Source organism: Martes martes, assembly GCF_963455335.1.
Source record: "Martes martes genome assembly, chromosome: 6".
Taxonomy (NCBI): domain Eukaryota; kingdom Metazoa; phylum Chordata; class Mammalia; order Carnivora; family Mustelidae; genus Martes; species Martes martes.
Window position 1 is genome coordinate 138,467,420 of NC_137893.1, and position 14,872 is coordinate 138,482,291.

At 44.7% G+C, this 14,872-nt stretch overlaps 1 protein-coding gene across 3 annotated transcripts in view; it reads left to right on the forward strand.

Moving 5' to 3' along the window:
- Positions 1-12,103, forward strand: part of CAP2 (cyclase associated actin cytoskeleton regulatory protein 2) — a 132,082-nt gene extending 119,979 nt beyond the window's left edge. For all 3 annotated transcript variants that reach the window (XM_080806357.1, XM_080806359.1, XM_080806358.1), the window contains exons 10-13: positions 821-944; positions 1,074-1,156; positions 7,414-7,554; positions 10,661-12,103. In XM_080806357.1, coding sequence (XP_080662483.1) covers positions 821-944; positions 1,074-1,156; positions 7,414-7,554; positions 10,661-10,744 — 432 coding nt within the window. In that variant the 3' untranslated portion in view covers positions 10,745-12,103. The remainder of the gene's footprint in view (positions 1-820; positions 945-1,073; positions 1,157-7,413; positions 7,555-10,660) is intronic.
- Positions 12,104-14,872: the final 2,769 nt, after the last annotated feature.

The window sequence follows — 14,872 nt, forward strand, 5'->3', positions numbered from 1 at the left end:
CCTTGGACATGAAGTGCATTGATTGACATGGCTGTATGACCTTGGACATGAAGTGCATTGACATGGCTGTACGGCCATCAGCCCGTCCGGCCAGAGAACTCCTCCCATCATATAAAACGGGACCCTTGTGCCCCTCAAGTAACCACTCCTTGTTCCCTCCTCACCTCAGCCTGGCACCCACTTTTCTATTTCTGTCTCTACTTGATCACTCTTTCCATAAACTTCTAACCTGTGCCCCATTCTGGTTGGAGGATGTCTGTCCCACTGACAAAGAAATAACGCAACCTACCGCACCACTCAGCACTTACAACCTTTGTGCGAACAGGACCGAGACACTTCAAATGTGCATGAAAGCTGGTGCCTCCTGCCAGTCTGGGGAGCTTCCCCAAAGGTGGAGGACCAGAGTCCCCGGGAAGGTTGTCTTGGGGTGACAGTACACACGGGCTTACACCGCCATCGTCCCAGCCTATTTGGCCAGCTTGTTTTTGAAGCGGCAGCGTGAAGTCCAGATTCAGCGTAGAGACTTAACGGAAAGCTCCCACACACCCCCCCCGCCGCCAGCCCCGGTGCCTGATATTTGACTGTTTGCAGATGGACCCTGACCCCCTTCTAGGCCGTGGTTCCGTCCATCCCCATCATTACACTAACAGAGGAAGACCTGGGGTTTGCTCTGTTTAAAAAAAAAAAAAAAAAAGTGATTTGGAAAGAACATACCGAAAAGCTGTAATGAGTGTTGAACCACATGGTAATTTCAGCATGTCAGGGACCCCATCCGTCTATACGTCCTTAGATTCAGTATTTGCGTGTGTTTTCATTTTAGGAGTACCAAGAGGACAGGAATGACCTGGTGATTTCAGAGACGGAACTGAAACAAGTGGCTTACATTTTCAAATGCAACAAGTCCACTCTGCGGATAAAAGGAAAAATCAACTCCATTACAATTGGTATGGCAGCATGTGGGGGGGCGGAGGGGGCACGGGTGGTCACTGTGGGCCCCTCTGGTCACTGTGGTCACTTTGCATAAACATGCTGTGGGCGTTGAATGGAGCTTCGCTTTGTTTTGTTTTTCCTAGACAACTGTAAGAAGTTCGGCCTCGTGTTTGACAACGTGGTAGGCATTGTGGAAGTGATTAATTCCAAGGATATTCAAATGCAGGTACGGGGCCTTTTCTTTCCTTCCAAAGATTTTATTTATTTATTTTTATTTATTTATTTCCTCACAAGCGAGTTGGGGGAGGGGCAGAGAGAGAGAATCTTAAGGAGAGTGTCTGCTGAGCATGAGCCTGACGCGGGGCTCGATCTCACAGCCCTGATACCATGACCTGAGCAAAAACCAAGAGTCAGACGCTCAGCCAACTGAGCCACTCAGGCGCCCCCCTATAAGTGGCCTTTTCAGCCCTGCTTTATGCCCCCTTTGCAGCTTTATTCAGACCATCCAACTGCCTGCACAGGGCTGGCCATGTCCACCTAGAGAGTTCCTCTTCCCCTCCCATCAGACACAGCTCTGTCATCCGGTCCTCTCTTGGACACTGTTAATTCCTCTTCTTCCGTCTTTTACAACACATCCTATCTTGCACCGCTGTCGCTATTTACCGTTTACTATTTCAGGGGCACATAATTCGTCTTTACGGCCCCAGAAACTGGCACAGCGCCCCTGCACACAGCCGGTGTCCAATAAATGTTTGGGGAGGTGGTGATTGGGAGGCATCAACTAATGAACGAACACAGATACTAAGAGATGCTCCCAGCCTAACAGCACCATCCCGAAGAGAATTTTCTTTGCTCAGGGAGCATTGGCTCTGGGTAAGGAGGAGGAAGAGTTTTTCTGAAGTCAGTGAGATAATCAGACCAACAACCTGGAAAGTAGGTTTGGAATTGAACGTGCAAACTAGGGAAAAACGTGCACTCCTTTGGTTAGTTTTGATTTAACCCAGTGGGAGTTTACAATATGCCAAACGCCAAAGGACCTCCTGCCTTTGGCCAACTCCAACTTCCACCTTTGATTACCCTCTCTTCGTACTATTTTTTTTTCTTTTTTTAAGATTTTTTTTTTTAAGTCATCTCTCTACCCACCGTGAGACTCGAACTCACAACCCCGAGATCAAGAGTCCCGTGCTCTACCCACTGAGTCAGTCGGGTGCTCCTCTCTTCGTATTGTTAATTAACCCCTTATGATGCCATGTTTCCTGATAACGTTGGTGAAAACTGGATTCTGGTTTTATAGATCTTTCCCTCTTGTTTCATTGGGCTTTTAACTAGAGTGCGCTCGAGTGGACATTTTACATTTCACTCACTGCTAGTTAAGACGTTGGTTTGTGTGTCTGGTTAACGCACTGGGCAGGCGAGCCCCAGCTCTGTCCTCACCCACCACGCACACTTGGGCGGCTGGCTTCACCTCTGACCCCGAGTTCCCTGCCCTGAAACACAGGGTTAGCTGGGGTGGGGGGGGGGGTCTCAGTCCTCTGCAGCCCAAATTCCCAGTGGTCTTGCCGCACAGGTTCTGTGGGGACCTGTGACGCTTTCCCATCCCAGTTGCTTATGTTCTCTGCGGCGCATCGGTGTAAGTGCCCTGCCCCCTAACCGTTCTGCTCCCACTGCTTCACAAATCCCCGTCCTGCACAGAGAGCCGCTTTGGGAGAGGGTAGCCAAGCAAGCCCGCCCAGGCCTTTACCATATCGTTGTCTTCGCCGTGGAAACAGGGGAAACTCGACCATCCTGGGCTCCTGCTTTAGGTCCTAAAATGTGACCCGTAGCATAGAGCACGCCCTCGGTCGTTCATTTGCCAGATGTTTACTGAACACAGCTGATGTGCGGGGTCCTGCTCTCATCTCTACAAAGGGCAGGAAGCAAACGAGACAAAAATCATCGTCCTCATGAAGCTTGTGTTCCGTAGTACCAGCTCCCAACTTAGCGTTTCTGCCAACCACATATATCCACTAATTGGACAGTCTTGCTTCTCCCGGAGTATCATGCATGAAAATTTTAAGGACGTCACTCATCAGAAAAAGTCCAATTCCTCAAGGAGAAATACGGCTCACATAAACCTAATAATGAGGCCACAATTTCTGAAGAACTCTTTTGGATACTGGAAGTTCCTGCATCAAACATCCATGCTTTCTCCCACTTCACATTATTTTTAACCAACATTCCCCTCACCCCGCCAGCAAAGTCACAGAAATCATATTCTGTGACTGAGGTGAGAACACCTGTTTGTTTAGCCAGGTGAAAAGTATCCTGGAAATACTGTCACGTGATCCATCCAGGTGCCCCAGGAGTCAGCATTTTTCAATGAAAATATATCACGTTCAAAATTAAAAACCAATTGAATGGGGCGCCTGGGTGGCTCAGTGGGTTAAAGCTTCTGCCTTCAGCTCAGGTCATGATCCCAAGGTCGTGGGATCGAGCCCCGAATCGGGCTCTCTGCTCAGCAGGGAGCCTGCTTCCCCCTCTCTCTTTCTGCCCGCCTCTCTGCCTACTTGTGATCTCTGTCTGTCAAATAAATAAATAAAATCCTTAAAAAAAAAAAAACAATGGAATGACGTACAAAACATGAAGCTATACAGAAATAGAAGAAAACAGTTCTAAATATTCATCAGATTTCTGGAGGGAGAAATAATTCTAAATTGAGAAGTAATAGAAATTATCCAAAAAGCTATGTCTACTTAAAAATTCTAAATTCCTGAATTCTAGACAAAAATAGTTACCATGTAACCATTTTTAAAAGCGATCTAAGAAGAGGGGCACCTGGGTGGCTTAGTTGGTTAAGCATCCAACTCAGTTTTGGCTCAGGGTCGGGAGATCAAGCCCCGCATCGGATTCTCCCTCTCTGGACACCTGAGTGGCTCAGATGGTTAAGCATCTACCTTCGCTCAGGTCATGGTCCCGGGGTCCTGGGGTCGAGTCCTGCATCGGGATCCCTGCTCAGCGGGGAGCCTGCTTCTCCCTCTGCCTCACTTTCTCTCTCTCTCTGTCTCTCATGAATAAATAAATAAAATCCTTAAAAAAAAAAATAAAAAAGATTCTCCCTCTCCCTCTGCCCCTCCTGCCCCCCACTTGCATGTTCTTGCTCTAAAAAAGAAATAAATAAGATAAAATAACTAGTTTTATGTACAAAAATGACTGTAGTTATATGAATAAAAATAGGTAGATCTCAAAAAGCAGCACCGAGCAATGAAGACGGATGACAGAATGGCAGGCACTAGACAATGTGTCCCTTTATATAAAGATTGAAAACATGCAAAACAATACACACCTGTTAAGTATATTTGTGAGGAACCGAACTAATATCATGCTGTATGTTAACTAACTGCAATTTAAATAAAAACTTAAAAAGAAAGAAAATACGCTTATGAGGGCTCCAGGTCACCTGACTCAGGAGTAGTCCTGGTGCGAATGGTCAGTGCAAAATTCAGAAAAGCGGTTTCATCTGGGGGGGGTAGAAGGGAGGGAATGAGGCGCTGGATGGTACAGGGAGGACTCAACCGTGCTGTAAGATAATTGTCCTAAAAAAAAGGCCAATAAGCCAAAATGTTAAACTCTGATAAAGCTGTTTAACATACATATAAGTTCGAAAGACATCCTAATTTTCTTAAGGATATGGGCATGTGTTCTAAAAACAATCTGGTTAAAAAAATAATAATATAAATAAATAAATAAAAAACAGTCTGGAAGGATATGCCGTGGTTATCTGTCCAAGAGGGATGGGAACTTGACAGCAGGGTTCAGAGATGAGAGAGGTATTTTCTTGAATGCTTTTCAAGGTTTTGGGTGTTCAAACCCAGGGAAGTTCATTGCCTATTTAAGACATTTAATACATTGTTTCAAAAGGGCTGCACACAACAGAAACCAGTGTTTGCCCCCGGGGGTGAGGACAGGTATTGACTGTAAGTGGGCAGTAGGGATATCTGGGGAGTGATGGAAATATTCTAGAACCACAGGGATAGCTTCACAGCTCTGTAAACCTCTAAGTGTCATTAAATTATACACGTAGAACAAGTGAATTGTAGGGGCGCCCGGGTGGCTCAGTTGGTTAAGCATCTGCCTTCTGCTCAGGTCATGATCCCAGGGTCCTGGGATCGAGCCCCTCCTCATCGGCAGAGCAGGGAGCCTGCTTCTGCCTCTGCCCCTCCCCTTGCCCCCTCGCCCCTCCCCTGCTCCTACTTGCTTGCTCACTCTCTCAATTAAATAAATAAAATCTTTAAGGGGGAAAAAAGTGAATTTTATGTTTGCAGATTTTACCTCAGTTACTTAAAAGATTGAAAGGAGAAAAAGGGCATGCACCCAAGTTCACATGATTTGAGCCAGTTATTCTGTTTTTGGCAAACTACCCTCAAAAAAAGGACAAATTATGAGGGAGAGAAGAGACTAAGCATAACATGGAAATTCTTTAAATTTTTATAGAGAAATAGGGGTGCCTGGCTGGCTCAGTCGTTGGAGCATGCGACTTTTGATCATAAGGTTGTGGGTTCGAGCCCCACGTTGTGTGTCAAGTTACTTAAAAATAAAATCTTTTAAAAAAAACCCTTTTTTAAAAGATGTATTTATTTATTTGACACAGAGAGAGAAAGCACAAACAGGGTGAGCAGCAGAGGGAGAGGAAGCAGCAGACTCCCCGCCGAGCAGGGAGCCCAACACAGGACTCCATCCCAGGACCCTGGGATCATGACCTGAGCTGAAGGCAGACGCTTAACCAACTGAGCCACCCAGGCATCCCCTAAAAATAACTTGTTATAGAGAAACAAATTTCTGAAAACCCTAACTAATCCAGAAACGTATTACATGCTAGAGCATTGGCTTGGACAAGGTCACACATCACCTGTCACTCAGTAGAGGAGATACTCTTTGGCCCAGTTTTCTTGACAAGAAACCAGCTCTGTTCTCAGAGTGTTTCCAGACCACCAGGGGCAAAGAGACAAGCTCATCTCATGCAGCATTGACCGAAATGCCATGGGCAAGACCATTCTCACCATATCAGGGCGATGTTTTAAGGTCTGCTGTTGCTTTTTCAGACTTTCAGATCCGTGGGGTATTGAAGCATTTTTAATAAAGCATAGCAGTATATAAATATAAATAAAGTGTATTAGCATCCTGCACTTGCCTCACGTGTCCCCATTCTGCCTCACGAACAAATCACCCAAGGCAGTTTATCCTTTCTCTCGTCTTGCCTCGCTCCCCGTACCGCCCTGGGCAGCGTGTAGATGCTCTTCATCACTCTAAGATAAACAAATCTAGAAATTACCAAAACATTACTGCTGACACATTCTTGAAATACAGATACATGTATTATTACTGTAGTAGTGTATTTATGGCAAAGCCCTGGGCTTACCTGACCTTGAACCACCTTTGCCTTTTTTTTTGGTGGGGGGGGGGGGTGCCCTGGGGCTCATTTCTAACTCAGTGTCCAGTTTCTATGGAGAGAGGAGAAAACAGAGAACTGTGGCAACCTGGCTAGACTCCCCCTAAGGAATTCCTTACATCATCTGCCCCATCAATGGCAGTTGCCCCTTGGGTTTGCAAACCAGCCTTTTCTTCAGGGAGAAAGAGGAGAGGTCTTTATCACGTCAATTACCATGACAAGAAGGAAAATCATAGAGTTGTAATATGGTCATTGGGGGAACAGTCGGCCCCTATAGAGATTGGGGGAGAGGGAAATGTCTGAAACCTGTTCAAAGAGAAATGTGAAACGTGGCCGAATTTTTATAGCACATAGATATTTGTAAACAATATAAAGGAGGTTATTCTTTGTCTGTGTCTATATTCGTCTATGGTCCTATTTATCCATGCAATGAGTGGCCTGAACCAAGTCCCCACTTCTGGCTCCTGCAATTAATACATTTCAAAATACCTAGACACTCATTGTCTTACTCAAGCTTCACATTGAGCCAGTGAGATTTTTATCTGGCGAAAGATTTCTATGAAAAGAATCGTACTGTTTCTTATTTAGGTTCAAGAAAAAAAAAATCTACTCAATTACAGAATAATGTATTTACTCTGAAATGACAGTATTAGGATTTGTTTTAACCCAAGATTCATAGATTTGTCAGAACTAACATTTTCAGCAAAGAAAAGCAAATGCGTCTTGTTACTTTTATCCGTGAAATCAAATATATGTTTCAAATCCACTGGAGGGTTGTGAGACTTTTTCTGAACACTTAGCTGCTGTTTTCGCATTAATCCCTTCCCTTGGTCTCAGGAAAAGAGACCCTGAGGCTTGAGAATCCCTTTGTGTGGTCCTTTCATTCTGTCCCCAAATGACACCCACCGGTTCAGCCTGGAGACGATGCTGCTCGCCAACCTCTCCAGCGCCGACCCCGGTCTTCCTAGAGCCTCGGGCAGCCCGCGGACTGTGCTTTATTCCGGGACACGGCTGTTTCTATGTACATTGATGCTAGGTTGTTCTTTTGCCTGTTTCAGGTAATGGGGAAAGTGCCAACAATTTCCATCAATAAGACGGAAGGCTGCCACATATACCTCAGTGAACACGCGCTGGGCTGTGAGATCGTGAGTGCCAAGTCTTCTGAAATGAATGTCCTTATTCCTCAGGATGGGGATTACGTAAGTACCTTTTCAAAGCCGCTGAGGACTTTTCTGGAGCCTCCCTTAGTCACGTTCTCCGAGACTGATTCCCTGACTTCCGACCTGGGAGCTTTGTTGGTGGGTTGCTGTGCAGGCGCGAGAGGAATTCGATTTATGATTGTGCCGGCAGCGTACTCGTAATTGACCTTCACGGGCTAGCCTGGGTCAGATAGGACCTCCCGCATCTGAGTTCACGGTATTTAGGACTGAAGATTGTCCTTTGCTACGGTGGAGGCAAACAGGAGGGAGAAATGCGAGGGAGGGGGGTGACAGTAAGTCGACCTATTTCTGTAGGTATACCTGGGTCAGGGATTCTCAAACTCAGCGGAAGGACCCGCCGAGAAGCTCTGAGGAAATGCCAACTCCCAGAGTCTCTGCCTGGGGGCTGGACTCAGGAGGCTTCGGGTGGGGTCTGGGGAATCGGTATTTTAATACGCATCCTGGGGGATTCGGACGCCGGCAGTCCACCCAGCCCTTCCGAGACCCGCAGCCTAAGTCATTGGGCCACCACTTGTTTTCTGGGCCTCCTCTCCTGCAACAAAGCAGCTTCTAGGAGAAGCGTGCAGATACCCTCCCACGTTGAAAAGGAAGTCCAGGGGCGCCTGGGTGGCTCAGCGGGTTAAATGTCTGCCTTTGGTTCAGGTCATGATCCCAGGGTCCTGGGGTGGAGACCCCCATCAGGCTCCCTGCCCTGTGGGGAGCCTGCTTCTCCCTCTCCCTCTGCTGCTTCCCCCCCGCTTGTGCTCTCCTACTCTCGCTCTCTCAAATAAATGAACAAAATCTTTAAAAAGCAAACAAAAAAAAAAAAGAAAGAAAGAAAGAAAGAAAGAAAAGGAAGTCCAAATGAATCCATCTTCTGCATCATGCAGGGTGGCGGACTTGCTAGCTGCGGCTCTCTGGAAGCAAATTGTTGCTTCCTACTCTCTGTCCCTTCTTTTTTTTTTTTTTTTTTTTTTAAGATTTTATTTATTTATTTGACAGAGAGAGATCACAAGTAGACAGAGAGATAGGGGGAAGCAGGCTCCCTGCTGAGCAGAGAGTCTGATGTAGGGCTCGATCCCAGGACCCTGGGATCATGACCCGAGCTGAAGGCAGAGGCTTTAACCCACTGAGCCACCCAGGCGCCCTCGCTGTCCCTTCTTGGATGTGCAGATAAACCCAGAGGTGATTCCCTCTGATTCTGACTGTGGAAGGGGTGGTGAGCCGGGGAAGGGTGGGAGAAGTGACTTCGAAGGCAGCCCCATCAGCCTGGGGGCCAGTCACCATCCGCGTCCTTAGGCAGACAGCAACCGTGCTCGAATGTTCTCTCACCTGTCAGTAAATTCCTCAGCATTACCCTCGTGCTACGGGATGCAGCCTAGAATCCATCACATAAGGCCGAAAAGCAAAAGTCTGCCAACACTGAGCCACGCTTCGCGGCTATTTGCTGAACCTAACCCCGAGCTTGGGAAGAGCCCTCTCACCTTCTCTACCTAAAAATTACTGAGGAGCTAGAGCTGATACAGAGCAGCTTCGCACGGGAGAGCCAAATGTTAGGCTGGTCCCTGGCCTTTGCAGCTGTTCCAGCAGAAGGCTCCGCTGCATGGGAGCTGAGAGAAGCCGTGGGTCTGGATCAGCATTCCAGACTAAGTCAGCTGGCATCCCTGGGCGCCGTCCCAGGCGTCTGTGCTTGGTAGAGCTTCTCAGGGCATTCCACGGTAGAGCCAAGCTCTAGATGCCCTGACCTAAGGTGGGAGTATGGGTCAACACCCGAGCTTTTATGCTGCAAAAGGAGTCTTCCCCCATCAGTAGGTTATCTTGTGCCCTCATCCCATGGTCCTCTTGATACATTTTCTGGTGGGAGCTAGTAGGGAGCAGGCAGAGGTCCTACCATGGATCTGGAAGTGGGTGGGGGGGGGGGGGGCGGGCGTGACTCATCCTGAAGGAAGTCCGTCGCCCAGGGAAAAATGTCATCATGTTATATCACTTCACCGCCAGAAAAGATGGGGAATGGCTATCTGTAGTACAGTTAGCTGTCAAAGAAATACCTTCACTCTGGGGCATTCTCTACCTGGCCTGGTACTTGACAGCAAGCACCAAGCCTTGATTACTTCCAGAAGAGGCAGGTGGATCCCCCATCTAAGAAAATACATACTCGTGTGTGGGTTCCACTGCACGATGGCATCGCACTGATGGAGGAACAGAGACACAGCTTATCAGACACTTGGGGTTTCAGCCGTGCTGTGTGCACATAACATCCCAGGAGGGCCCGGAAGCCGGGGCCAAGGGGACTGCCTCCCAGCTTCCTCGGTGACCCTATTCTTAAATGACTGCAGAACCACTTTCTGGGGAGAGGAGAGATTCCAAACTATTTTTACTTTGGCTCCGCCCCCCTGACCCCCCCCCCTGCCTCCGCCAACCCCCACCCTCTCTCTCCCTCTGTGATGCTCATGCGTGTATTATTCCAATGGGAGGGGTAAGGCGGCAGGATGCAGGGTAACACGTCGGTATGTAACCCAAAGCACAATTTCATAGTTCATGGGAGAGTATACAGAGAACACCAGAGCAGAGCCTTTCTAGTCAGTGTGACTAGGGTCTGCAGCCTCAGTGTCCCCTCGGAGCTGGTTGGAAATGCAGGTGGCCATTCTCTTCCCCAGATCTTTGGAGTCAGAACCTGCATTTTGACAGGCTCCCCCAGGTGATCCTGTGCAAGTTTGCCTGTGGCGGAGAGTGGGTTGAGAGGCTGTCTGGCTTCAGGTCTGGCTGCCTACGGCCATACCATCTTCGGCCGTCTGCTCAACTTCTCAGACCTGCGCCCTGTAGATGGCATCTCAGGAGCACCCAGCTTCTGGGGCTATAGACTAACGGAGCCCATATATATCTAGTAGTTAGAAGAATGCCTGGTTCTTAGTAGATTCTAGCTTTAATGATGATGCTAGCAGACAGTCACAGACCCGACACGCAATGATGCAAGTCTCCACGGGACCCAGAAGACCTCGCCACAGCACAGGTTTGGATTCCGTAAAATGTCTTTGTCCACCATGTGATACGAATCAGCCTTTCATCTGTCTGTTTAAGTAAATTCGTTCTTCTGCATTTTTTCCAGAGAGAATTTCCTGTTCCAGAACAGTTCAAGACAGCCTGGGATGGATCCAAGTTGGTCACTGAACCGGCAGAAATTATGGGCTAACCTCCAGAGAGACCGAACCCCCTGACCTGCATCCACTTTAAAAAAAAAAAAAAAAAAGCAGCATTAAACACCTAGAAGTGGCAGTAACACCTACGGCTTTAGTTTTGGCCTCCAACAATTCTGTGTTCTAGAAACAGCATCATTTCTGGCATGTCTTCATGGGCATTTTGAAGTATTTAACGTGTCTTCATGATTTGCCTTTGTGTGTGATTTGAGTTCCACATGATGACTTGTGAGCATTACACATTTAAAGGGGGTAAAAATAGTATTCTGTCCCCCTGATATTATTAACACGGTAGCTGATAGGTAAAAATACTGCATGATTCAATTTGACACTTAGGTTTAATTGCTACTTGGAAAATAAAACCTCTGAGAATCTAAGATGTACATTTTTACCTTTAGGCAATTTCTCTATGATGTAGTACTAGTTATGCTCTGAAAAATCTAACTTTTTTTTCTCATTTTTACCAAATGTTCACCTTTATCAGCACGGATACATCATCAGCATGAATACATATTTCAACCCATTTTTTATAAAACATGAGAAAATTCCATCCCAAGGACGATATCCAGTTACTTGGTCCTTACAAGACTTGTTTTCTTTACAGTTACAAACACTGAAAGTAGATTGTAATGATTTAATCTTAAAATATTCTTCTGCCATGTCACACGGAAAACTTCTACTTCTCTGCAGAAAGGTTTTTATGCCAAAACATGGGTGGGAAGAAGCAGATGTAGGTAGTACCTCGAAATTTTTCTCAAAGATCAAGCTCAGTTCTTTGTTTCCCAATTTTGAACCCGTTGAATATCAGATGCCTTGTAAATTATGTCATTAATGTTGTATTATAGACTTTTCTTTTTCACTTGCCAGACTTCTAACCAGTCTCCAAAAAAAAAAAAAAAAAAAACCAACAACAACAAATGAATGTTAAAAAGCCATAGCTGTAATACTTCTTTCAAAACCTGAATTCTTTGTTGGTTTGACTTGCTGCTCCTATTTTGTAGTATTGAGTACCTGCTTTTTCAACATAAGAGAAATATGATATTCCTTTGTACCTTTTCAGTACATAGTGCTGAAAAATCTGCAACTTCTCGGATCACATGTAATGAATTTTAGCATAATGCTTGCAGACCCAGTACAAGCATATATATTGTGCCTACTACAGCCTTTGGAATACGTCATTTCCGTTTTTTAAATATCTTCTATATCCATATAGTATTCAGATTATTAATGCTCATGTACCAAGGTTTTGCTATAAAAGTTTTGTTCATATGAATAATGTGGCTTTAGTAAATATCTTTTTTTTCAACTGTAAACATTCTGAAATAAAGTAAAATTCTAATTGTTTAAATACTGGGATGAATTCTGCTTGTTAAAATTATTTTTTTCCACTTTGATTTGTCCCCTGATCGTATGTCAGATATGTTTCATTCAGGAAAGACAGCTGAACCCTTCTGGTTGGCTTGAAGAATGTATCCAGCGTGCCATCAGCTTCCTCGAAGAATAGATTCTTTTAGATACCAGATAAAGCCATTTGCAGTTGGCATGACTGTCAGAAAATTCTGGAATCCAGTTGCATAATTCAAGTCCACTGAGAAAATGCTCTGCATAGATCTTCATTAATGTAAATATCCCAGAAAATAAATTTAGCTTTTTTTTTTTTAAGATTTTATTTACTTGACAGCGAGAGAAAGCACGAGCAGGGGGGTAATGTGAGCCAAAGGCAGACACTCAACCACTGAGCCACCCAGGTTCCCCTGGTTTTTAATAGTATAGAGTATGTATACTGTGTATTTTAATGTATAATAAAAATAACATAATAAATTTGTAAGTAAACTTCCAGAGGAAAGATTGTAAGTGGGAAGAAAAGACCCTAAAAAGGACATGCTACATACCCATTAAATAGTAATAATTTTATATTGAAGAAGTTCACTCAAAATTAGTAGACTCTGTCGACTGTCCTCGGGCTTGCATCAGGCTTTCAAAGTGCTTCATCGCAGATATTGAAAATCTGGACTTGAGATTCTGTTACTTTCTCACCCCTGGGTCCTTAAGTCACCTACTGGTTTTATGAGTAGGTTGACTTTGTTGAAAAATGGGAGGGGGGGACACCAGCTTTGGCAATGTATAAGAAAATGATTACCCAGATAATGCTGGAAATGCAGTGTGCTTTCCTTCTTGCACATTATGGAATTCGAAAGTAACCAATGCTATGACCTAAAAAAAAAAAAAATCAAGGATAAGAAATCCATATGAGCAGAATTGCATGTCTTGTACATTCACTAAAAATCAAAAACAAACGTGTCAGAAACAAACGTGTCAGAACGTTAAGTGCCAAGGGTCTCCTCTACCTGTCTGCTTTACAATGTTACAAAGTATCATTTTATAGGATCGAATGATAAAATAATCAAGAATCTGTTGTTTTGAAAACCCTTTCCTTGATAATACAGTTTCCACCAAATAATCTATTACTGATTAATTTCCTTTCACAAAAGACATCTTAGACTGAAGGATGGATATTAACCACTTTTTATCTACAGAAATTCTTTCTAGAACTGGTAGCAAATAGATACAGTTTTATTCATTTATTCTTTCGTTCATTTCATTCATTGAAAATGTCTACTTCAACTTTTTAGAGTCTGGATGAGTTTCTCTAAAGAATCCCTTCATTTTAAAGACGACAGAGCTGAAGTCTAGTGACATTAACAACTTACATAAAGCAACTAGTTAGAGATAAAGCAAGGACTAGAACACACACACGCGCACGCACACCTTTTTATAACTACTGTAATTTGGCTTTGAGTCGCACCATGTTTCTGAAACTCTCCAAGGACATAAATCTAGTGGTTTTCTGTCATTCCTCATCCGCTGAGATTTGGACACTGCTGTTTTCTTGTTAAACTCCATTTGATTTTGTGATGCACAGTAAAGTTCTCTGACTCCTCTCCCTTTTTTTTCTCCCCCTGTCAAATGCTCACTTGTCTCCCTTCATCTATCAGTCTTAGTAGCTGACTGCCAAATCCACATATCCAGTCAGAATCCATCTCCCCAGTCTTCACTCCCAGTTGCCCAGACAGTATTTCTACCTGCCTGTCCCCACTGCATTCCGCATGGCGAAAATGAACACACATTTGCCGTACATATCCATGTTTTCTTCTCTGCCTTTGTAGCTGCTGCCCATTGTCATCCTAGATCTACAGCCAGACATTTCCCTTGATGGGAACCGCTGAAAGAGAGCCAGATCTGGAAGGAACCATGGTTTAGTCTGAACGTGTTTAATTCAGGATATCTTTGTGACATTTAATTGGAAGAAGAGTACGCAGTTGGATGTGGTCTTTTCCATTGCCTTTGACATGAAATCTTTAGGAAGCATTTCTAAGTTTCATATTCCAAAAATGACTTCCATTAAACATGTTCATTTCAAAACAATTATTTTTAAACCATTGGCACTTTCGGTACCATTTCAGATACAGAAACAACTTAAGGGCTTTAATTGCTCCGACTGAGACAAGTCGATTTAATAGCATTCACAGACTTCTTTGGCAAGTTTAACCATTTCAGTGTTTCTGTGTGTGATGCAGCTTATATCTGTACTACAAGGGAAATGTAAGCCAGCTCAAATTAGCCAGTGATAATCCATCCAGATTTCTCCAAATGGTTTTTGTTCTTCTATTGTTTATTTAGTGACTTGGCAGAGAATATGCAATTAACAGAGGGTAACAGTTGCCTATCAGTAGAGAATCACTTTCATGTTTCCCTCTAGTACAATCTATCACTTTATATTTAAAAAATGATTTTGGCCCAGGGGCACATGGGTGGCTCAGTTGGTTGAGCGTCCTACTCTTAGTTTCCGCTCAGGTCCTGATCTCATGGTGCTGGGACCCAGCCCCGAGTTGGGCTCTGCGCTCCGTGCTGGAGTGGGCTTTGGATGCTTTCTCCTTCTCATTCTCGCCCACTCTCTCTCTCTCTCAAATAAATACAGTCTTTAAAAAAATTTAAAAAGGTGATTTTTGCCCAAAGGTACAACTTCGAATATTTGAGTTCTAAGTCCACTTTATTTCAATATCTTGCTTTTTAAGGCCATGATGGTCAGAAAATGGTGTCACATACTCACACGAAGATCCAGA